The sequence below is a fragment of the Carcharodon carcharias genome, chromosome 10, assembly GCF_017639515.1.
Source record: "Carcharodon carcharias isolate sCarCar2 chromosome 10, sCarCar2.pri, whole genome shotgun sequence".
In the NCBI taxonomy this organism is placed as follows: Eukaryota; Metazoa; Chordata; class Chondrichthyes; order Lamniformes; family Lamnidae; genus Carcharodon; species Carcharodon carcharias.
This window is the reverse complement of record NC_054476.1, coordinates 124,904,109-124,929,396: the sequence shown is the minus strand read 5'-3', so window position 1 is coordinate 124,929,396 and position 25,288 is coordinate 124,904,109. Positions and strand designations below refer to the sequence as shown.

At 39.1% G+C, this 25,288-nt stretch overlaps 1 protein-coding gene across 6 annotated transcripts in view; it reads left to right on the top strand.

Moving 5' to 3' along the window:
* Positions 1–24,392, top strand: part of tyw1 (tRNA-yW synthesizing protein 1 homolog (S. cerevisiae)) — a 163,932-nt gene extending 139,540 nt beyond the window's left edge. For 2 of the 6 annotated variants that reach the window (XM_041197090.1, XM_041197089.1), the window contains exons 15-16: positions 4,659–4,826; positions 20,937–24,392. In XM_041197090.1, the coding sequence (XP_041053024.1) occupies positions 4,659–4,826; positions 20,937–21,155 (387 nt within the window). In that variant the 3' untranslated portion in view covers positions 21,156–24,392. Of the gene's footprint in view, positions 1–4,658; positions 4,827–14,450; positions 14,604–19,609; positions 19,987–20,936 lie in introns of those variants that run through there. The other 4 variants (XM_041197092.1, XM_041197091.1, XM_041197095.1 and 1 more) reach the window with 4 other exon arrangements.
* Positions 24,393–25,288: the final 896 nt, after the last annotated feature.

Below are 25,288 nucleotides of genomic sequence, written 5' to 3'. Positions count from 1 at the left end.
TATTATCATATTCCATTATTGCATGATGTTTAATTTTTAAAAATTAAAACTTATAAGTTTTATAATCTCTGGCAGAATACTGGTCATAATTTTTTCATATTTGAGTGAGTGCCGAGTCTTGTCAAAAAGCATGATCTTCTTCCCCCTTTACCAGCATCAGGCTTGATATGATGGCTCTAGTAGTATGTTTCACTCAGGCACAGAGGAATGCCTTCCCATTTCTCCAGCTCCTCTAGTTAGGGGTCCTTGTCCAGTTCAGAAAGAAATGCTGCTAGAGAAGAGATTTCGTAACACAAATAAATGGTAATAGAACACAATATTTAAAAGGCAAAAGAACACAGATGCTGGCAATATGAAGCACAAACAGGGAATGCTGGAAACATCCAAAGTTCACCCAGCATCTTCCTATAAACCTATTTCCATCGCATTTTACTGACAATGGTCCTTTTATTATAAAACTATGTATATCTGACTCACCATTAGCAATTATATGGGAGTTGAACTAGTACTTTATAATTTTTACAAAGTGATAAGTGTTTACAGTGCATGCAGACTGATATCCTCTGTATACTGGTGCTGTGTGTGCACATGAAACTTGTTGCAACCCAATTTGGCTTTTTAATGTTATTTGTTGTGGAGGGTAAATTCATTATATGTAGGATAATAGAAAAAAGTGAAGGACTGCAAGTCAATACCTCATGATGTGGTTCAGATGAAGTTTCAAGCTGTAATGATAAAAGATCCTGATTGAAGATTGCTGACTGCAGTTTGAAGAAACATAATGAGCAATAAATTCATGCACATTGCCTAGGATTACATAGAACAGATAGCTAGAACTAAGCTATTCAGCCCAGCTAGTCTGTGCTAGTGTTTCTATTCCACATGAGTCCTCCTTCCATTCCATCTGCTTAATCTCACTCTTGCAGTATGTCTTTATATTCCCTTTTCACTCATGTACTCATCTAGTTTCCTTTTCAAAGCCTCTAAAACACTTGTTTCAATCATTTCCTTAAGTTACACATTCTAAGCACCAATTGAAGAAATTTATCTTTTTTATTGGATTTATCAGTGCACTGTTCATTGCTGACTGCAGTTTGAAGAAACTTAATGCTCAGTCAGGCAGTCTCTGAAGTTATCTTGGAAAATGTGTCAGTATGAAAAGGTCTAGTGTTTTCTAATATTATCTTATGTCTAATATTTTCTTTGTTGATGCAGATTTTGAATTCCTAGTGCACTGCTTTTGGTGCCAGCTTAATCAACATTTACCATGTTGCACATAAACAATTTTAAAATTTGGGAATATATCAGGATATAAACTTTGCTTGGTAAAGTCTATATTCAAATACTTAATGCCCTGAGCTTCTCTGTGCCTTACTTTTAAACTAGTGTTAACCTACTGAAAATAAATTAGTTTATGCCTGCATAAAAGTAATAAAGGAATGTGGCACAGGTATGTTAAACATTTGCACTAAACTTAGGTTGAACTGAAATTCTGATCACTGCATTGAAGTTTCCAAATCAAATTTCATTTAAAATAAAGCATTAAAATTTTTATCAAGTTCCCACCAGTGTGAAATCGCGGTCCAATCCTGATCACGGGTGACGGTTGCCTTCATGACTGCCCCCACCAAGACCACCCACCAAGGGTAAAATTCTGCCCAATGAGCTTCTGTAAAACTGGGAGAAGACATTGAAGCAAAGTAATTTAATCAATCACATTACCTGAAATTGGAGCTAATTTGATGATCAGACTTTTAAACTTTTTTGAGAACAGGCACAAGTACCATAACCCAATTTCTAATCAAGTTCTATTTAATTTTATTTTTGCATAAACTCTTTGTTATTTAACCAACCACTTTGGATCACTTCAGCAATCTGTGGTGCAGTCCCAGCAGCTTCCAAGGCAAAATCTAATAGAATGTGAAACTGATTGTACAATAGCAAATGTAGGCCACTGGAAAAAAAGTGATCTTTTTCTTTATTTTCAGATCCTCAGTTTATATGGGTTATAACATGAATATTAAGATAGAATAGCAGAACACAAATAAATTAGTACATAACTTGACATCAAAGTATTTGTGATGAAAGTTTTGTGGCAGCAATTTTTAATAACAGCAGCATAGCAATGGTATCCCTTTGACATGAATTTATAACAGAAGCAAGCAGATTCAGTATTCCTCTCCAGTCATGTCATCTTTGGACAATGGACCACACAACTTTTGTTATTGAACATCTGCATTAGTAAGCAATCATTAACCTGTCTTCCACAGGGCTTTATTGCAATGCCGTTCTGTGATGACTTTCCTAAACTGTTGAAATACTAAACAGTTTCTCTGGATTATATCTTCTTTAGATATTCAACTCCATGTTCACTAGTATTCTGAGACAGTGTTGTCCTGTTTTTCGGTGAGAAACCCAACGACGGCCTATTTTTAAAAATATAACTTGCAGTGTTGATTACCACAGAGCTTTCATATGATTACATTGAGATTGATTTTTAAAGGCTGGAGTTCAACTCGTCATCAGCCTTGCCCACTCTAACTGTAATGGTAAAATCTGTAGTAATCTGTTCTAGATGCTAGCTGTAAACAACACTTGCAAATGAAGTATCTTTTCAGCAGTCTGATAATCTACATATTCTTGATCCCTGCATTGTTTCCCCCCTTTGTTCTCAGTGAGATTTTGCCGTGGTTATGAGTGTTATTTCTGCAAAGTTTTCTTCTTGTACTGGATCATTCACAATCTTATGCCCTGTTGATCCTGTGCTACCAACTAACCACTACAAAATGCAAAATTAACATTAATATTGTTTCAGTTTCATACATTTGTTGACCATCAATGTTAAAAACTAGTAGTGTCCGCAGAATTCTATTCTGGCTTAAAGCTTTAAAGAACTAAGAACGAATTCCCTTTACTATTAATTGAAGGCAGCTCACCACCACCTTCTCAAGGGCAATTATGTTTGGGCAAGAAATGTTGGCCTAGCCAGCAACACCCACATCCTGTGAAAGAATAAAAAAAATTGTGCACCCTGGTCTTCATTCAAGGGCATTTCATTTTAAATACATTAAAACAATAAGGATGAATGTCAGCAAAAAAGAAACTAGCCACTATATAATTCACATCTTTGAAAAATTAACATAGATCAGTTAGCATCACAATAAATGCTATTTGTCAGTTTGGGAATCTTGTGAGCTACCAATTGTAATACAGATACTGGGGAAAGTTAAGGACTAATTTTATTAAGGGATTTAGATAATGTAAATTGTCTTGAGACAGTAATGTCTTTTCTGAACTCTAAAATTGGATAAATACCTTTAGCTAATTTATTAATTGGCACTTTTTATGTATTATATAATTCTTTCTTGGTCATTTCTCATTTGTCAGTGAATTATTTTGCATCAGTTCAAAGTAGTTTGAGACCCCAGTTACTGCAATTGCGGTAGTGTAACTTAGAAATCAGGCCAATGATCTTATTTTTGAATATGCAAATGTCAAGTGGATTGAGGTAATTTCCAAATCATATTGCTTCCACACCAGTGGTAGCCTAGCAAAACCGTGTTTTAATAGACTACAATAGACTTCCTTAAAACTCAGGTTTTTTAAAGTAGGGAGGGAGTCCATGCTTCTGCAAGATTTCTTCTGCTATGAAAAAAGTGATTTCAGAATGCAGAGTTCTGGAAAATATTTTGTATGCATGCACAGTACTCCAGTGTTACTGGGCAATATGAGACTCATGGCCAATGGTCTAACTCCAATCTGCTGGTTGTGTGTTATACTCTACAGATACCAGTCTAACACATATAATGGGACCCTTGAGAGTGTTGTTACTTCATTGGGCATTAGCATCCTTGTGTCAACTAGGTTGGTTGGCTGTATTAAAATACCTCAATGGGAATGTGATGTAATTGTGCTAATATTTCACTCATCCATTGCCAATGATGATGGATGTTTATATTCCAGAATCAAGGGTATTTAAGGATTCACTTTTTTATCATGAGAATACTCTATTAAGTATATTTTACCTCAGAAAGCAGAAATAACAGAACAGTGACCCTTTATGCTTGTCTGGATCCTCATCAGGAAAATTTCTGTATCTTCATCCCTTTTTTCTCATATCCTTAAAGTTGTTACAAAGAGAAAGGGGAGTAAGGAATACAGTAGATTTGACACTTCACAGATACTTAGTTATCAAATAAAGGGTGAAGGTACACTATGAGGCATACTTCTCTTCTGATTACTCTGTAGTGCATGTAGTGTGGGCTTAAGTTTTGCCTACAACATTTCCACAGAGACTTCCTGTGGTCTGTTTCTAGTTCATCTTCTACCTTTTTCATTCTTTTACTCTCTTGATATCCACTGTGCTTTGGGTTATAACCAAAATTGTGGCCATAAGATAATTCAGCAAATGTGTGATAGGTATAGGAAGGTATAGTAGAAGAGCCTGGAATGTTTGTCTCTTCAATTCCACCGCCTCCTCCTTTGGGGAAGTACTTGGCGTTTTCTTGCCACCCCTCACGGTGCAGCCTAGAAACTTATTGCATGGAGGATTGTTCTATGGGACAGTGTTAGAGCTTGAATTAAACAGGTGGTTCTGATGTTCAATATCAGTTTATGTAAGAAGAATGATATATTGACAATATTTCAATTTTTTTTAGGGGGTGACGTATTGTGGTGAAAGCTCAGCAAGTAATCTGACTATGGCTAATGTTCCATGGCACGAGGAGGTTGCATATTTTGTCCAGCAGCTGGCTGACCTTCTGAGAGACTATGAAATTGCTTGTGAACATGAGCATTCGAACTGCCTCCTCATAGCACACAAAAAGGTGAGCGCCATTTAAGTTTTAGTATTTAATTTGCAAATATCCACTATTCTGTTAATTTACAAACTAAAATTTTGAGAATATCTATAAACCAGTTTTAAAATCTTGTACAATAGAAAATGAATGACTAATAAATCAAGTGCTTTTATATGAATAATATGTTACATTATCAGATATTTTCTGGGAGCTTTTTTGATTTTCTCTTGTGCTTTGGTGTGCTGTGTGGCTGCTAATGTACATTTCCTGTAACAAGTTATTGTGCAATGGTGTTAGTTATGAAAAGCTGGGGTGCTCAGTAATGTGCTTTTTTGCTGTTGACACTGCACTGAAGACCGAGGGAAGGCTGAGATGGAAAGAGATCCACAGTTATGAGGTCTTGGAAATTAATGAGACATAGAATGCTTACAATACTAAAGGAGGCCATTCAGCTTATCATGCCCATGCCAGCTCTCTGCAAGAGCAACTCAGCTCGTCCACTCCCCAACCCTCTCCTCGTCGCCCTGCAATTTTTTTCTCTTCAGAAGCTTATCCAATTCCCTTTTAAAAGCCGCAATTGAAATTGCCTTCCCCACACTCTCGGGCAGTACATTCGAAACCCTATCAACTCACTACATGAACAGGTTTTTCCACATTTTACTGTTAGTTTTTTTTTTAGCTATTTACCTTAAATTGGTAGAGTTAGTGTAACAAGAGCAGTTCAGTTGCAACACAATTTCAGCTAATTGAATGTGTTTGTGTTGAATTTTTTAGCTTGTATTTTTTGTTGTAAGAAATTGGTCTAGTATAGCTTTTTCATTGAATTTGGCGTAAACCATACCTAAACAGATCACACTTTCAAGATTAAGTGTACTTTCACAAATCGTTCTAGATTCACTTTTCGCAAGGTCAAACACCTCGGAGTAGTATCCACTTTGGCTGTAATTGGGAAATTATGCCCAAGATGCGCTCAAAATTGTAATGATTAGGTCAAATTTCAAGTTTCTGATAAAATTTATTGGCATAATCAAAAATGCAAAATCTTCAATGAAAATAGAATGTAATTGTTTCTTTATTTCTCCTTGCATTAAAAATATTCTTTTATGTATTTAAGAATGGTAACCCAGTGCAGTTTCATTAATATAGTTGAGAATGGGTTTATCACCAAAGATAAACATTTTGATAAGTGTCGGAGATGGTTCAGAAAATACCACACAGCATTTTCCTGTCTTTGTCTATGTCAGATTTCCTTTCAAGCATATAACTAAGGTCCATAATCACCCCCACTTACCACTATATCACAATGGCACTCGTTACATTTTAAGTACAACTCATCCTGAATCCAAATGTTTCGTAATTGTAAGGTGAATATTCAAAGCAATGATGTGAGACACTAAGGGCAGAATTTTCTGCCTGTTGGGCAGGTGGGCCCAACCCAATCTCTGGCGGGTGGGGAGCTGATCCCCGCCAGAGAAGCGGGCCCTGCTGCCATTTTACGTGGGCAGCTAATTAAAGCCCGCCCAGCGTGACGTCCGGCGGGTGCACTTCCTGTGCGGGCGGGGGTGGGATTCCCCAAGAGTAAGAGTACGCTCTTTGGCGCATACGCACGAAAGAGCGCACATCTCCCTGAGGCAAAGTGCTGCCTCAGGGAGATCGCTTACACTTTTAAAAATATGAAAAATAGATAAATAGAATAGACAATGTCACGTGAGATGGGGCATGTTAATAATTTACATAATAAGTTTATTTAACTTTTTAAAACCCTACATGAAACCTCATCCTGCTGGTGGATAAGGTTTCATGTTTTTTCTATTGCCTGCCGGAGCTCCTGGCCTGTCCGCCAACCTTAAGGTTGGACGGGCAGGTCCTTTAATTGTAATTGATCCTGTCAATGGCCTCAAGTTTGCTGATTTTGCTGCGGGCCCGCCTTCCTGAAAATTTAAGTGGGCCGAGATGACGTTGGGGGTTTCGCCCGATGTCATCCCGCATCATTTTACGTGTCGGTGAGTGGGCCCGCCCCACCCTCTGCTCGCCAACGGCAAAATTCTGCCTTAAGCCTATTAAAATCAGAACTTCCATCAATCGTGATCTTATTGAAAATGGTGGAGTTAGGCTATAGGTATAGAATGGTTTGTTTCTATTTTTTATTTTCCTTATTATCTATGTCTTTATTTACAAACACATTAAGAAATTATATCCTCATAAGATGGGAGGAAGTGGGGTAGTGGTATTGTCACTGGAGTAGTAATCCAGGGTAATGCTCTGGGTTCGACCCGGGCTCGAATCCCATCATGGCAGGTGGTGGAATTTGAATTCAGTTAAAAAATATGGAACTGAAAGTCTAATGATGACTGTGAAACCATTGTCAATTGTTGTAAAAACCCATCTGGTTCCCTTTAGGGAAGGAAATCTGCTGTCCTTACCTGGTCTGGCCTACATGTGACTCCAGACACACAGCAATGTGGTTGACTCTTAACTGCCCTCTGGGGATGCAATTTGGGATGAACAATAAATGCTTGCCTAGCCAGCGATGCTCACATCCTATGAATGAATTTAAAAAATATGGTAACTAGGTAATTTACATAAGCAGATAGCAAAAAACATGTTTATCATAATAACCATTTGTGGTCTCAATTCTGGAGAGGTGAATCTGATATAATTGGGAAATGGAGCAGAAAATGATTTTCTTTTAAGCTCTGACACTGCCACTGAATTATAGGTTAATTTGAAACATACAGTTTGTTAATTGGCATCAAGTATTTGCATGTTTTTTGAAAATTTTAACTTTTTACAATTGCAGGGAAATCAATTGAAGTGCACCACAGAGTCCTCCGTTTATCTTATTTATTTCCTTGATTTTTTTTTGTCCACTTTGGATATATGTTTACATGTGCATCTGTTAGTGAATCACCTATCTCACTGAACTTCTGAATGATGTGCCTGTGACACCCCGCCTCAATAACTAAAGTGTTTCCACCTTCAGTCAGCATCCAGACTCTCAATTAGTCCACTTGTTAATTGCAGAAAAAGCTATGCCACACCCATAAACAGATTCAGGTGGCATAACTAAATTGTACAATCATAGAATGATACAGCACAGAAGATGACTTTTGGGCACATCTTTGGTAGAGCTACCCAATTAATTCCTCCCCCTGGTCTTTCCTCAGTACTCTGAACATCAACCCCAATACTCTAATTGTGGCCTTAGCAATGATTTATAATAGATTTGGCATTGCCTCTTTGCTTTTGTAAATGTAATAGAACATATTTTATTTCCGGCAACAAAAAATAAGAAGGTATACTTCATAAATTCATGATACACAGAATCCATCCCAGTTAGGATAAACAATATATCACTGATCCCAAAATATTTGATTTTTAATCAAGACATGTATTATTGTTACATTCTTTTCTGTTCCATCTCCTAAGGGCCTTCTATTTTAGTGTCCCTATGTGCAAGGTATATTGCAGCAATGCTGGACAACAAATTACCACACTACAAAATATGCGTTCTCATTCTTCATAATTGGAAGGACATCATAGGATTTACAGCACAGAAGGGGGTTGTCAGGCTTGTGGTAATACTGTTCTTTTCAAACAAAGGATGAACAGACTAGTCTGGATTTTCCAACAGTTTACAACAGCAGATTTTGTTCAGGTGCAATTAGAAATACAATTTTCAGAGGTCAGTTTGTAATCGTAATTTGCATAGCTCCATGTGTACATTTGGATCTGTTCAAGAAAGTGGGAGTGGAAAACTATATTTTTGCAAAATTAAAAGGGTTGAGGACATTTAAGTGGGGGGGAGGGGATGTCAGAATAGATGACAAGAAATCTGAAAGCCTTTGGAAAGGCTTAAAAAGGATCAAAATCCATTACCCAAAGTTAAGGCAAAAGGGACTGAGAAATGACGAGCAAAGGTCAAGAGAAAGGAAATCCAGGAGTGCACTTAAGCTGTATACCCAGTTTTTTAGTTATTTCAGAGGTGAATATGCCTGCACATGGGGTCTTCAAAAAGCAACTAGCATAGGTTTAGTAAAGAGGAGTCACGTTTACCAACTTGAGTAGTGTATTTTGAAGAAATGAATGGTTGAATAGAGCAAGACAATGCAGTAAATATGTAAGAATTTTCAGAAGCCATTCGTCAAGGTGTTATATGGGTGGCTTGTTACAAATGATCAGGTATGGGGTATAACGTATTGAGGGGGAGATGGTGGTAATGTCACTAGACAAGTAATCCAGAGACCCAGTCCAGGGACGTTGGTTAAAATCCCACCACGGCAGCTGGTGGAATTTAAACTCAATTAATAAATCTGGAATATAAAGCTAGTCTCAGTAATAGTGACCGTGACAACTATCATCATTTGTTGTAAAAATCCATCTGGTTCATTAATGTCCTTTAGGGAAGGAAATCTGCCATCCCTGTCTGGTCTGGCCTACATGTTATTCCAGACCCACAGCAATGTGGTTGACTCTTAACTGCCCTCTGAAATGGCCTGAAAAGCCACTCAGTTGAAGGGCAATTAGGAATGGGCAACAAATGCTGGCCTTGCTAGCGATGCCCACATCCCATGAAAGAATAAAGAAAACTAAAACTTAAACTCCTGTAATGCAGTGTTATTGGTTCAGTTTATAGTTGACTAACAAGTGCCTTTTTAAATTGATAAAGATGTTTAAAAATATCATGGAATCCAAAGTTTTATGAGAAGGGCAGCATATTCCGAGTGCTGATCAGGTTATGATTTGGGTGATGGGGGTGGGGGAGAGGATGCAGTGCTGGCAGGAGGTGCAGCAGAGCCTACAGCAAGGGATTAAAGGAGAGTATTGGGCTGGAAAGGAGTCAGAAGATTGTGGAATAGAGTGCAGGGAAAGCAGTTGTGCTCATCTTGTTGCTTAAAGTGTGCCAAAATATTTTCTGTTGTTTATAAAGCTGTTTCTGGTGATTCCTTTAAGAGGCATCAGTCCAGGCTGTTTCCCATTCTCCGTAGTGGGTGGATTTAACACTCATCAGGCTCCACAGTTAACTGTACCGAAATGACGTTAGGGCCCTAACTATGCCTTAGGGCTGAATTTTCCCCCCGTTAGGGGGGTTTTGGGGGGACGGGCAGGAGCGAGCTTGAACCCAATTGACGCCCCGATCGCCCAGCGTGACGCATACCTGGAAACGCTGTGCGCTCGCTGTGTTGGCGGGGGATTCCCTGAGTCAGGGCTGCGCAGAAATCTCCCTGAAATTAGTTTAAGTCTTGAAAAATGTAATAAAGGTCAAAAAAAATTTAAGGACATGTCCCTTCATGTGAAACTGTCACATGAGCTGGGACATGTCCCTTCATGTGAAACTGTCACATGAGCTGGGACATGTCCATTAATTTTTTCAAAAAATTTTATTTAATTAATGAACCCTTCATGAAACCTCATTCTGCCTGTTGGTGAGGTTTCATGAAAAATGTGAAGGCCACCTGGGCTCTTCGCCTGCCTGCCAACCTTACGGGGCAGCATTCTTAACGGCTTCAATTACTTTGTTAATGGCTTTAATAGGCCTTTGACAGTTCGGCGGGCGCACAGCTGACACGGCTGTGCGCCTGCCAAACTGACAACCTAAATGACGTGCAGTGGCGTCGGGACGCCTGTCCGACGTCACCCCGTGTGATTTTGTGTGTCAGCGAGCGGGCCCCGCCCCCACTCACCAACAGGAAAATTATTCCCTTAGTTTTTTTTAATCGCATTGAATTAAGAGGCTCCTTCATGTTCCTGGTGGGAAGGCTCATTGCCCACATCAAAAGCCTACTGGAAAATGGCAGGATGTGGGAAATATGCTAGAAGTTTATTTTTGTTACTTTCGCCTCCCAAACCTTCTCCCATACCCAACCCCTACCATCTCGGGCCTATCCTGTATAGAGAGCCTTACTTTAGGAAGGCTTTGAAGACAAGGAGAGGGTGCATAGAAATTTTACTAAGATGATATCGGTAATGAGAAACTGAAGAACCTAGAACAGAGAAGGTTACAATAAGATGTAATAGAGGTATTCAGAATTATGAGGAAATTTGAAAATGCCAAATTGTAAAAAACTATTTCCACTGGCCAGTGAATCAGCAACTAGGTGGCATAAATTTAAGATCATCGCCAAAAGAAACAATGGAGCGTTGTTTGTATAGTTGGGCATTGGGAATGATTCTCAGCTTTTGCATCCAACATCATTAGCCAGATTCATGGTAAAATTACTTTATTTTATTCCAGTCAAATACCGTAACCCTAATCTCATAAAGCACTATTTTTCTGTGTAATTTCTGCATACAAAGTTATACGAAACACATTATGCTTGAATTAAAAAAATATCTACCAGCATTTTAGTATTCTGCCTGTTTTATTTTTCGTTGTTTCATATGGTGGAAAAAGCACTGAACTCAAATTGGCAGATTTTCCACATGCTTAGCCCCTAAATTTGAGCTTGAATATTTGATAAGACGTTAGTATGTATCAGATTTGTGAATTCGTGACATGCATTGAAAGTGGCTGCCTACAATCTAGAAATATCAAATATCCATGCATTTCAATACATCTCTTCACATTAACACATTTACTAATCAGTTTAATGCTGCATTTCATAATGTTTATGAATAATTATCTCATTTATTACCACTGGTTTCTGCATCATTTGATTTCTGCAGCAAAATTACATTATTAGAGAGAACTGTAGTGTAGAAATCAATCTTCTATTTAATCTGACACAGTACTACAATGAAAAATGATGAATATAAATTGAAAACAGGTGAGACCAATACCCCACAAAGCCAAGGTAGGTTGTAGACTTAAATGTTTGCAAGAAATAATATTAATAGTAGGTACTCTGGATTCTAGTGCACTATCCTGCATAGTCCATAGCAATGACGTCAATGCAGCAATATCAGATCTTCACATTGACGGCTTTGTGCATTTTCTGCAAGTAATTGTCCTTCAGGTAGGGACCAGATTGTTTTATATTTTCAGATTTGGAATCAAGCAAGCAGTAAGAGAAGTAGTATACAAGAGTAAGGAAGTCAGGTGCCATTTTTATGGGTCTGTTTATTCTGTGTCTTAATTTGTTTGAAAGTTAAAAGTGGCACAGAATCGAAGAATTGTTGGTATAGCATGTTCAGTTCCATTGTCCCTTCTTCCATGGTGAATTGCATTTGAAACTAGACTGATTGATATCTCTTTCCATTAGTGCTGTCTTATTTCAGAATTTTGCATTGACATTCAGCTCCTCTTGAAAAAGAAGTTACTTTTCAATGTTGAGTTTAAAGCATTGTGTATTAACCCAAGTTAGAAAAAGAGGTCCTGAGATGATAGGTGATTAAGATATCAATGAGTTAATCTTCAATGTTGTTCTTCATACCCTGAAAAAAATCAATTTGTTGAATGTCTCAGCAATTGATTAACGCCTTACACCGATTTGTGTCAGGTAGTGCCTAGTGTCTTCAGTTTATAAAGAGAAGGTGACAAAATACAAAGTCAGGCAGTCAGCCCTGGTCTGCAAACAGAAAACTGAGAGCAAGCTTTTGCTAGGCTCAAAAGCAAAATCTTGCTCAGTTTTTTGTTTGTAGATCAGGGCTGACTGACTGACGTTGTGTTTAAGCCAACCAACTAAGCCACTAATGTGGGGAAGCATAGAATGTTTATTATTTTATATTATCATGCAAAGACCAGTTGTACTGTTTGATCTAACTGAATCAAGTCATCACTTGGGCAAAGAGATTGGCAGATGAAGCCCTGGTAAATGAACTAGTGCCAGCTGAGGAAGATGAAACAGGAGCTGGTTACTCTGATATTGAACAGAGTAGTGGGGAGGAGTTTCAGCATATGCATCCTTTTGATCAGGAGGAGGCCAAAGCAGCACAGTGAGGGGCTGTAAGGAGAAGAAGGCACTACCCAAGACATGGGGGTGTACCATTCAAGAGTCAGCTACCTGCAAATGACAGAGTGCCAGTCTGTAGGAGAGTGTGCCTATCCAGACAGCTAGTCTCAGACAATTGCGCTCTGGTCCACAATGACTTGAGACCTTGCGGTAGCCATGGCAGTCCCTTACCTGCAGCTGTCAAGGCTTCTTTATGGATTTTTATGCTTCAGAGTTATTTCCAGGATCAGCTGTGGACTTGCATGGCAACTCATCATACCATCAGGTAGGTCACGATGCCCTATTCCAGAGCTTGGGGGACTATATCCATTTTGATGCAGATGGGCCAATGTAGGCAAAGAGGCCATTGGGATTTGCCTCTGTCGATGGATTCCCTCATGTCCAGGGGGCTCACCGACTGTAACAATGTAGCCATCAAAGCACCAACAGACCAGTCGGCCAGATTCCTGAACAGAAAAGGCTTCCACTTGTTGAATGTCCAGCTGGTCTGTGACCGCAAGAAGAGCATCTTGCAGGTGTTCACCGGTTAGTGGGTTGTTGTCATGATTCCTTCATCCTGCAAGAGTCCCAGGTGACATTTCTGTTCAGGTCAACATCCAGACTTCATGGATGGATGCTAGGAGATAAGGTTTACCCTCTGCGGAGGTGGATCCTGACGTCCGTCCCATGCCCAGACACAGATGGGAGAGGTGCTACAACCAGAACCATCGACTAACATGAAAGCTGCATTGAACATCTTGAAGATGTGCTTCTGTTACCTTGATGGGTCGGGAGGTGCCCTCCAATATAAGCCAGCCGGAGTGTCTCATGTTGTGGTGGTTTGCTATGTGCTGGGCAACATAACTATAAAAGGAGGCTAGGAGCTGGATGAAGAGGAGACCTGGATTGTCACTCTTCCTCGAAGGAGGAAGTGAAGGATGATGGCGGTGTTGCAGAGGAATGCGCATGCCCAGACTTTGGATGGAGGCTGTCACAGGCCTCACGGTGATTGGCAGGCTGCAATGACCAAGTTGATTCAGCAACGTTTCACCTGAGTACCTCTCAGACCTATGACAGATAACTCTGTAAGTCAACTTACATCAGCGAGAGAAATTATTCAAATGCACACATCTGAAGAATTCCATTGCTACCCAGAAACTTTGAGAATGAGGTCTTCACATTGCCCCACATCACAGACCAGGGCACCATACCAGACCCAGGCAATAACCCCCCGCCGCCCCGGTCCAATTAGGCACCTGACATTTTAAAGTCATAATGTGGGATCAAGACCTGAAAATGTTCTGGACACCGGGTTCCTGATCCCAAATTGGAAATCCACCTCTTTATGTCTAATACTTACAAGTCTCCTGTACAGAACCTTATCGAAATGCTTTGGAAAATTCATATACACAACATCCACTACATTTAATTTATCAATTCTCTCTGATGTTTTTACCAGAAACTAGATTGTTTTTATACATATCCATGCCAAATGTCCTTAATTAACCCATCTCTTTCTAGGTGAGTTTCATTTCTTCATTTTTTGGGAAATTGACATCACTAGCAAGGCCAGCATTTATTGCACGTTCCTAATTATCTTTGATAAAATGGAATTGGGCTTTCTTCTTGAACAACTTCACCTGAAGAACCCCACTCTCAACCCATTGGGGACAGCTTTGATTTTGGGCGACATGCAAGATTGGTAGCTATCGATTCAGCTGCTTGTTGTGCATTTCTCTCAGTTTTCATTGACATCAATATTCAATGTTGCCCTTTTTAGGCTACCACCTAAAGCCAAAAGTATCCACACTATGTGCAGCGCTAGAAGTCATCAACTAATTAAGAAATCATATTTCGAATCTGAAGGGGTCCTGCTACATTCAAAGAATTAAGATGATTTTGGAATTGCAACAGATGTTTGACCAGTCCATTCACAGCTGTGCCTTGAGGCTGGGTGAGCAGTAATATTTAATGCAGTTAACAAATTCCTTAATGGATTGTTGTAATGGCAGTGACAATTATTTTTGATAGTCAGAAAGATTTAATTAAGCTGCATACTCCTCATTAGATTGCCTTTATTCAAAGACAAAATTGAATTCCTCATTTAATGAGCTACTTCCACGATAAATGCTGACGGATGACATATTTATTGAGGTGGAGAAAAGGCTTGAGAAAAGATATATCCATTTATGCTTGTGATCTGTAGAATATAAAACTATGCAAAATAAAATATGTACTGTAACTAAAGTAGCAGTGACAGTACTTGAAAGAGTAAGCATTCACATTGGCAGGTGTGTCTTGGCACACAGCAAAAAAGACCACGTTTTCCTCCTCAGTTGACCCCATTCTGATCAGGCTTGATGGTGCAGCATTCATAACAGTTGTCTTGAGATGACACTACAAAGTAGAAAGATGGCTGGATGCAAAATTCCTAACAAATGAGATCCATATTATTATGATTGTGACAAGTGAGCTCCAAGACAATAATTCAAAGGAGCAAAACAAAAATAAATTGAAATATATGTATTGAAAATATAATAATTTTCATAATATTATTGTGATTTATGGTAAAAGTGGGTTATTAGTGGGGTTTGGATTAGTTTGTTTGTGTGTGTGTGTGCGTGTTGGGGGGATTTAATTGAATTGGACACAGCTGATCTGGAGGCTTTGAGTTATCAACAAGAAACTAGGTTTGAAATGCTAAATACGTAAACATGGCTGAAGTTTTAGAATGAGAGGTGTAAGGAACATTTGCATTTTTAGATAAATTAGGTTAGTTTGAATTTCAAAGAGGTGATAATATGTTACACCTAGCCATAAGAAGCTAAGCCAAACAGTGTGTTTAATTTTCCCAAAGGCTACTGATAAAATTAGCACTATGAAAAGATTTACATTATGAGAAAGGTAAAGTTCCAAAGACATATTGGAACAATGGAATTTGCATTAAAAAGGGAGAAACTTGTATGAAGGAGATGAGGCTATGTGTAAGATGAGAAGACATTCTAAGATCTAACACAAGGGTAAAAAGCCTCCAGCCTCTATGCATCAATTTGCTGCCTACAGCAACCGAAGCTGAGAAAACTCACTTTGAATTCGACTGTCCGGGTATTGTGTAGCTTTACCTGGGCCTGTTTAAATCTATTTGTTTTTACCGTTACCTTAACAGGGGGTGTAACTGGAAGCCAGATTAATTCGGGATTTTAGGAGTTATTGTAGTAGTAATTTGTAGATCTATGTAACTCTTTTGAGTACAAACACGTTTCCATCTGTTCCTATTCAGATGAAGTTACATTGTTTCATAGTTTGCCATTGTGAGATTTGAACTCTTGATCTTGGGGTTGCAAGCCCAGTACCGTAACCACTTGGCTATTTAGGCCAAGCCTAGACCTATGTATGTGCTTGAAATCTTTTCTTTTGCTAATAAATGTTTAACTTTAGTTTTTTAAAATCCTCAAGTTATGGTAGTCTTATTACTTCTGAATTCAGGGAACATATCTCAAAATAAAAAAACAAATTACAAAACAGTTGTGATCGAGTGATCAAGTTTCCCTCGTGGATTTGATCTGCCTGGCACACATCATCTGCCACGTCATAACATACAGCACGGTATTCCCCGCTTACTGGCCTCTCCCTATGATTCTGGATGATCTGTATTTAAGTTCTATTTAAAATAAATAAACATGTCTCCTGTCTATTTGAAGACAGAAAATCTATGGACAAATCTTTTCCACAAATGAAAATGATTTGTCAATATTGTCAATGTAGACTACTTTTGTTGGCCAATTGGTAAGCATTAGCTTTTAAAAATTGCTGACAGCAAAATAGTGAATACTGAAGTAGTGAAACTTATTGAAAGCAAATTTATTGTTAAACAAAAACATTTTGTTTATCTGATTAATAAGTATAGGAAAGACATTTATTGTAATGTCATCATTCAAGCTGTTCCACTCTCCTTGGCACGTCTGCAAATTTAGATCATTATTATCCTTCAGCTTTGACAGTTCAGCACAGGAACCATCAGGTTGCACCATATCAGATTATTTCTATCTGTTCTCTACATATAGCCTTCATTTTGATCCTAATCTAATATTTCTCCAGAATTTTTTTTTTAAAGAAGTTAATCAATGCAGTTCAGTGGGAGAGTGTTTCACATGTCAGCAACTCTGGAATTTTTCACATCTATTTCACTTGAACCTTACTTATCTGTGCATGTATCCTCTCATCCTCTGGTTATACATGTTCTTGAAGATTGAGTTATCTGTTTACCTTAAAGAATGCCTCTCAGCATTTCAGTATCCTATCCCCTTTCCAGTGAAAACAAGTCCATATGAAAATCTGTCCATAATTTAAAGTACTGAGTCCTGCAACCATTTTTGGTAATCTTCCTTAGACCTGCTTTAATGCATTAGTATCCTTTAATCAGTGAAAATTGTAATGTGACTTCACTAATGCTCTACAATGTACCTTGTTTTCATTTAGTCGGATATCTTCGAGTTGCATGTCATTTTTTACTAGCCTTTTTGATGGCGGTTTCATATTGCCTGGATGCTTTGGTATCTTAGTCATTCTCTTTGATCATGTGGGACATAAGGATAAATGTCAATATTTTCAGTAAAAGTTCCAAGCCTCTGCAGCGTCTCTTAATAACTCTCAGCTGTCAGTTTAATTGTCCTTTGCTGCTGCCTCTCCAATGCCTAGATCTTTTTGTAATAATACAGTAGTCAGAATTGTGCATAATACGCTAGATGAAGCAGGACTTGCTCTGTACAATCTTGACTGCTTGTTGAGATTTTTGTTGTACTGCCCAAGATTTTGTTTACTCACTTAACTGTTGATCCACATGCCTTCAGTACCCCCAAATCCCTCTCCTGTGATATGCCCTATAAAATAAATAGCATTTAGCTTTTATTGCTACCATATATTACTTTCCCAATTTCAGAATTTTGCATTTGTCTACCTTAAATGACATCTACTGCTGATCAGCCCAACATCCCAGTACATCAAGTCCATTGGCATTTAATCAGCCTCGTCCTGTTGTTTGGCATCCTCTAAATTTGGGAGAGTTTAGTTCCTGTCCCTGCTTCCAAGTCATGTATGTACAACAATAGCTTATAGCATGCATTTAGTGTAATGAACACTCCAAGGTGCTTCACAGGAGCAATATAAAATAAAGTATGACACCGAGCCTTGTAAGGAGATATTAGATCAGATAAGTGTTAGGCTTTAAACAGTAACTTAAAAGAGGAACGTGAAGCACAAAGGTGGAAAGGTGCAGGGAGGGGATTCCAGAACTTGGGGCCTAGTCAACTGAAGGCATGGCCACCAGTGATGGAGTAATTAAAATTGGGGTTCCTCAAAGGGCCAGATTTAGAGGCACGCAGATGTCTAAGGGTTGTGGGGCTTTAGGAGATTATAGAGATCAGGGTGGAGGGGGAGGTGGGGGCGAAGCTGTGGATGGATTTGAAAATAAGGATGTTGTTTAACTAGGAGCCAATGTAGGCCAGCAAGCATGGGTTATAGCGAAATGTAACTTACAAGTTAAGACCTCATGTTTACACAGTAGAATATGGGAGACCAGCCAGGAGTGCATTGAAATAATCGAGACTAGAGGAAACAAAGGAACAAGTGAAGACTTCAGCAGCAGATGAGCTGAGATGGAGAGAAGTGGGATGATGTTGTGCTGTGGAAATAGACTGAGTGCTGGCACAAATATAAGATTGGAAGCTCATCTTGGGATCAAATGTGACAGTAAGTTTGTGAACAGGCTGGCTTAATCTCAGGCTGTTGCCAGGCAGGGGGATGGAGTTGGTAGCTAAGGAATGGATTTTGAAGCAGAAATCAAAAGCAATAGTGCTTCAGTCTTTGCAATACTTAATAGGAGGAAATGTACTTTGCAAATAGCAGTGGCTTTAGCAGCTGACCCTAAAACACCCCTTTATTTGCCATCTTCCATCCAGATCCAGCTCAGTATACAACCACATTTGACTTCCCTCCTTCAGCCTGTTTTGGAAGCGCTCCAACTATGCTGTGCATACCAACCTTGTGGACCAGTGTATCATCTAAATATAGAACATTCACTGAGTTTTTCCTAATATTCAGAATGCTTTTTGTTTTCTCAAAAGGTATGATCATCTTCCCATGAAGGCATGCCTGTTCCCTTTTTATAATTCCATATTTCTTCAGGTGGTGGTACATTCATTCTTTCCAAATGACTGCCTACTTTCCTTGCAATGGATGTTAGATTGATCTGCCTGTAATTTCTTGTGTTATCTTTGTACCCCATTTTACAGATTGGTGTCACATTTTGTTTTCACTTGTCCTCAGGCACATTCCCTCTTTCCAAGGTTATCCAAAATATGCCTGTTTGAACATACCCAATTTCATTAGCTATCTCATTAAGTTCTCATGCGCTCCATTTCAGAGACTCGAACATACAATCTAGGCAGAGGTTTCCAAACAACTGATCATTGGTGTTTTGACACTGCCATGAAGATGTGTTTATGTCAAAAAATGATTTTTAATAAACCGGCTGGAACCGTGAATTAAAATTTTAAAAATAGGCATTTTAAGACTCAGACTAAACGGCGACTTGAGATCACAGCCAAAGATGGATACCCTAGTTTGTATTACAGTACATTCCACATTCCATTGGAATGGAGACTGCAAGTCTGCAAAACCCACTGAAGACAATGACCTTCTGGGGAATGTGAAAGATCCACATCTCCTGTCCTATTAACAAGGCATTAAGGCAATCACCTTAATTCAACTGTTGGAGATGGACCATTAAGACTAATCAGTTGGGCAATGGGACCCTGGCTAAGGTAACTTTATAGACATGAGCTAATCAAGTTACCCTTGGAATATACAGACGTGACCTTATTTGGATCACCAGGCATTTGGAGAAGGAAGGTCTCATAACAAGCCATATTTTCTCAGCAGAACTGAGGACAAGCAGCTGAGAGAGAAGACCCAAGTGGGGTCCCTCCTGCCAACCCCTCTCTCCAACCCACATGGAAATCTTCAAGCCCTGTTTGTTGACTCTGACCATCCAGGGATGCCCCTGCTGCAAACAGAGATTTTTTAAAAGAATTCAACCCAGCACTACTGTGTCCAGAAGAACAAACAACTTGATCACCTACACCTTTAAATCAGAAGTATTAAGATCATTGAATTCAGTCTGAAGCCAGCCCAGTCACCGCACTACAGACTGTATATTCTTCTTTCTTTATATGGACTCTAATTTGGCCAACCTATTCCTCCTCACTCTGTAATCTGCATTTGTATGTATGAGAACTTTGGGTGTGTGTACACGTGAAATTCAGACCGTATTTTATTATTTTACTTTGATCAGTTTAAGTATAATAAAGCTAACCTCTCTCTTTGTTAAACTCAAGAAAACCTGCCTGATTTGTTCTTTTATGATCGCAGCACGTAAACAATTAAGTACTCACTAAATTGGCAAATACATCCTTTTCCAAACAAAAAACCTGCTTCAGTCAAACGGAGAGAGGGAAATGAGAGGAGCCATTCGACCCCTCCTCACCTGATTATAACAATACCATGCACCAATAATTTTGGAATTTGAGAGACAAAATCCATGTGTCCTTTTTCTCCCTGATACTCATCACAGCCCCAGTTTGAAAATCTATGCTGACGTTTCAGTACTTGACTGTTGAAGATTTCATCTTTCAAATAAGAAGTTAAACCGTGGCCTCAGCTGCCCTCTCATGTAGACTTAAAAGCTCCATAATGCTATTTTAAGAAGTGCACGGGGTCCTCCCTCTGCCCTAGCCAACATTTGTACCTTAAACAACATCATTAAAGCAGATTATCTGGTTGTTTACCTCATTGTTGTTTGAGACATTGTTTTGTTCAAATTGGCTGCTACTTTGCCTACATTACAACATGTGAAGCTGCACTTCGGGACATAGTCAGGATATGAAAAACATTAAAGAAATGCAAGGTCTTATTTCTTTACCATGTCCAAAAACAAATTTTCTCTTCTATTACTTCACTTATTCCTGCTAAGTTGAAATTTCCCTAAAATATGGTGTTTGATACTCATGTGGTCCCCTTAATTAAGTTGAAAACTTTAGACCTATTGTCACTTCTTGATCTGGTAGCATATAACAAATTCCAGTAATTAGTCAAAATCACTTAACTCGAACCAGAATACTCTGAAATGGAGGTTCATTGAAGATTTAAGCAATCTCTTTTTCACTTGAGTAGTTGTATTAATAGAGGTTTCTGTTATTCCTTGTTTTAGTTCAAAGTAAATGGAGAATGGTGGACTTGGATAGACTATGACCGCTTTCAGCACCTCATCAAAGATAATGAGGAGAACAATGGCACGAAGATAATCTCTGCTGAAGATTATATGGTGAAGACACCACCCTGGGCACTCTTTGGAGCTAAGCAGAGGGGTTTTGATCCTGTTGATATTCGCTTCCTAAGGAAAAAAAGGAAGGACATCTCAGGTTGTTAAGACTATTCAGTGTGACTCATGCGTGGTGCCACGGGAATTCAAAAGAAATTGTGCACAGTTCATATTGGTCTTTAGACCAGCTGTGTATTAGTATTGTAATGGATTTTAATTCGAGTGTAAATTGAAGAATTTATCAAAATACGCACATGCAGAATAGGAAACTACATGCAGAGTAGGAAACCACATGTATCACATTCAAATGTTGCAGTATATCCTTAACCAAAACTGCTGCCAATTGACAACCATATTTGACAATGTAATAAGCGTAACTGTCTGAATCAGGCATGTCCAACCTACGGCCTGCTGGTCACAATCTGACACACTAAACCTCTGTATCCGGCCTGCAGAGTTAATGTTCAAACTATGGCTAGGTTCAGTGAAAGATCTTGCAAGGAACTGCTCCTCCAATCACACGCCGTTTCTCTCCCGTGTTTGCTGCGGTTCTCACCAGCAGCAAATGCAGGAGAAACAGTCTCTGATTGGAGGAGCAGTTAACAGTGTGAAGGTGAGTGCATTCTCTTTTAATAGCGTGGCTCTCTCTGTCTTTGGCTGCACCCTCTCTCTTGCCCTCCCGCACAGGGGTCGCGATGGTGGAGCGGGCCAGGAGGAAGACCACGAGGATAAGCAGTTGCAGCAACAGTGCCCACCTGGGGCAGCTGGAGTTTCAGATAGGGCAGCGTGAGGAAACTTGTCTCTTCAGTATCCCAAATGCCTCCAACCTCCTGGGCCTGGGTGGGAAGTGAGTGACTCTGCATGTGTGAGAGTCTGCACGTGTGTGTATGTGAGAGAGAGAGAGCGTCTTTGTATGTTGTCTGTGTGTGTGCGTGAGAACCCTGAGACTGGGAGGTAAGCCAGACACACACAATACCCTTCCTCCCCTCCACCTCCCTCCCAAAAACCTATCCACAAAGCAGGCTAGGAGAGGAGGAACACCCAGGCTGAAAGGGAACCCACTTCTGATCCCCGTTTTCGTATGAATTTTGCAGAGGCCAGCACAGAGGCAAATTCAAGGTCAGTGTTAGTTATACCCAGCACCATAGCTCAGCCCAGGTCCCCACCCCTTACCTGGTGACCAGGACTTCACAGTAGCAGAAGGAGGCCATTCGGCCAATAGAATCTGCACTGGCTCTCTGAAAGAGCATTCCACCTGGTCCTACTCCCCTGCCTTTTCCCAGTAACCGTGCACGTTCTCTCTTTTCCGGTAGCAATCCAATTCCCTTGTGAATACCTTGATCGAACTTGCCTCCACCACCCTCTCAGGAAGTTTGTTCCAGGATCCAACCACTTTCTGGGTGAAAAAGATTTTCTTCACATCACATTTACTCCTTTTGCCAATTATTTTCAACTTGTGCCCGCTAGTTCTTGGTGTTCTCTTGCGTGGTTACAGTTTCTCACTATTTACCCTGTCCATACCCCTCAGGATTTTGAATACCTTGGTCAAGCCTCCTCTCAGCCTTCTTTTCTCCAAGAAAAAGAGGCTCAACCTTTCCAATCTATCCTCATAGCTACAGCTACATCCCAGGAATAATTCTTGTGAATCTCCTCTTTACTCTCTCCAATGCCTTCACATCGCCCAGAACTGGATGCAGTATTCCAGATGAGGCATAACTAGTGTCTTATACAAGTTCAACATGACTTCTTTACTCTTGTGCTCAGTGCCCCTATTTATAAAGCCTAATATACTATATGCTTTATTTACTGCTCTCTCAACATGCCATGGCATCTTCAGTGACCAATGTATGTATACATGAGGTCCCGCTGTTCCTGCGCCTCCTTTAGAGGCTGTCCCATATCTTTCCTGCCAAAGCGAATCATCTCACACTTCTCTGCATTGAACTTCATCTGCCACTTGTCTTCCCAATCCACCAACATGTCTATGACTTGGCCCTAGTCTTTCTCTGCTTCTTAATCAAAAAGGCAAAAAAGGTTAACTCTGCTGCTTGGCACTTTTGAATTGTCATTTTTATTATTACTCTACCCTTTTCTTTTGAATTATCAATTTACTGCATTGACATTGATTTTTTAAAAAAAAATCCATGTTTAATGTTGTGCCAAATGTTATTTTTCCAAAATTTGCTCACCAGCTCCTTGAGTGAGAAAAGAAGTGAAATGTGGTCGCCTACGCAAACAGGTTGGACAAGCCTGGTCTAAATCTTGTGTATGTTAATTGTCATTGTTTCTATTTTATTCTGTTTTATTCAACTTTCTTATCTATTGTCAGATCCCCATAAAATTACATTCATCTAAGTTAGTGAGCTGTCCCTGTTGTTTTTTACAGCCACTTCCAACACAAGCTCTGCAACCTAACTTGAGTGTTAGTCGGGATCAGAATTGGAAGGACAGTATCTGATTTTCCTCTTCAATGATGTGATGCAAGCAATCCTGTCCTCAGCTTTGCATCACATTGATAAAGAGGAAAATCGGATACTATCCCTCCAATTCTGATACCTACTAACACTTGAGTTAGGTTGCAGAGCTGTGTGGAGGTGGCTGTAAAGAAAAAACAACAGGGTCAGCCCACCAACTCTCTTGTAAAGTTCAACGTTCGTTGTCGGAAATGTCATCTTCACGGTCAGCGACAATTAATAATGATTTGGTTATTATCCATTGTCTTAACATGAGCTGTTCCTTTATTTCTAAGTTAAATTTTAAACTTTTTAAAATTATGATTGTAATAACTTGTATACAGAATGTGATAATAAATTTTGTTACTTTAATTTCTATACCTCTTTAACAGGGTGATGATGGTAATTCATCAATCAAATGGTAATCATAGAATCATACAGCAAAGGAGGAGAGCATTCGGCCCAATTTGTCTGTACTGGCACTTTGTAGGGGCTGTTCAATCAACCTCAGTCCCCTGCCCTTTCCACATATCCCTGCAAATCTTTTCCCTTTTCACATGTTTATCCAATTTCCACGTTGCAGCTGATCTTTAGTTACTTGTCAAACAGTGCTAATGACCTATGATGGGCTACTTTGATACAGTGTATTTGAGCATTGAAGACATTCTGTAAGCACTGCAGGATGTGGGCTGCATATACCTCATCTGTTGTTTTATTTAAGTTTATGGCTGCTTTTAGATTTTTTTGTTGCTCCTCCATCCTCCATGTTAGAAAAAAACTTCTGAAAGGACTTGTTTTTTTGTTCTCTACCCAGTTTCACCAGACAAATAGCTATTTCACAGAACAGTCCCAGAATTGTACCCACTTTGAAAAAAATAAAATTCCGTTTTCATATTACTGTAGTCACATTGTATGACATTTGTTTTTATTATTTTAATTTTAGTGTCCTTTGTATTGTTATGATGCAACAACTACTATCTGTGATATTTGCAAGTGCGCTGGAAGGTCCATTGCAAATACCGGAAATATGAAATAAAGCAAAGTGCTGAAATACAGAGCATTTATATGGAGATAAGAAAGTTTAACCCTCCAGGATTGGACCCTTTGAACCACGTTAGTATGGAAATTTAAGTGCAGCCTACAACATAAGCACATATTTCCCAGGGACTGTTTAAAAACTCCTGCATTCTCTGCAATGCTTTTGGTTCAAGACTTTTGTATCATTTTAACCCTTTAGTATATTACTTGTTCATAACATAACCAAAAATAAACAAAATAATGTTAGCTTTCGAGTGAAGTTAAGTATATATATTTTTGAACAGCAAATGCAAACAGTATCCTTGAGGAAAGTGGCTGAGAGGAGCTATACTGAGCCTGCAGTGTGAAGTGACGGAATAATCAATCATGATTGAAGCTTATTAACATTTGGCCGAAGGATAATATAATTAAGCATTTCTACTAAATTCGGCATATCTCTTGTTATTGGGCTTAATTCCTTGCAGCCAGAGCTCCCAACGATATCACTAACTCTCATTTTGTATGTGTGTGTGCGAGTGAGTTTTTGAGGTGTAAAAAGGACTAATATTCAGAACATCTGTAAAGTAAATTAGGGAAAATGTTAATTTATTTAGGATGGACCGCAGTATACAACATGTAATATATTTTTCCATAACAACATAAAATGTGTTGAGTATGGTATTTCAGCTGGAACTTATTTTTGTTTTCTCAATATCATGTGATTGCATTTGGAACCTAACAGAGATATAAAAATGATATATTTCAGGGGAA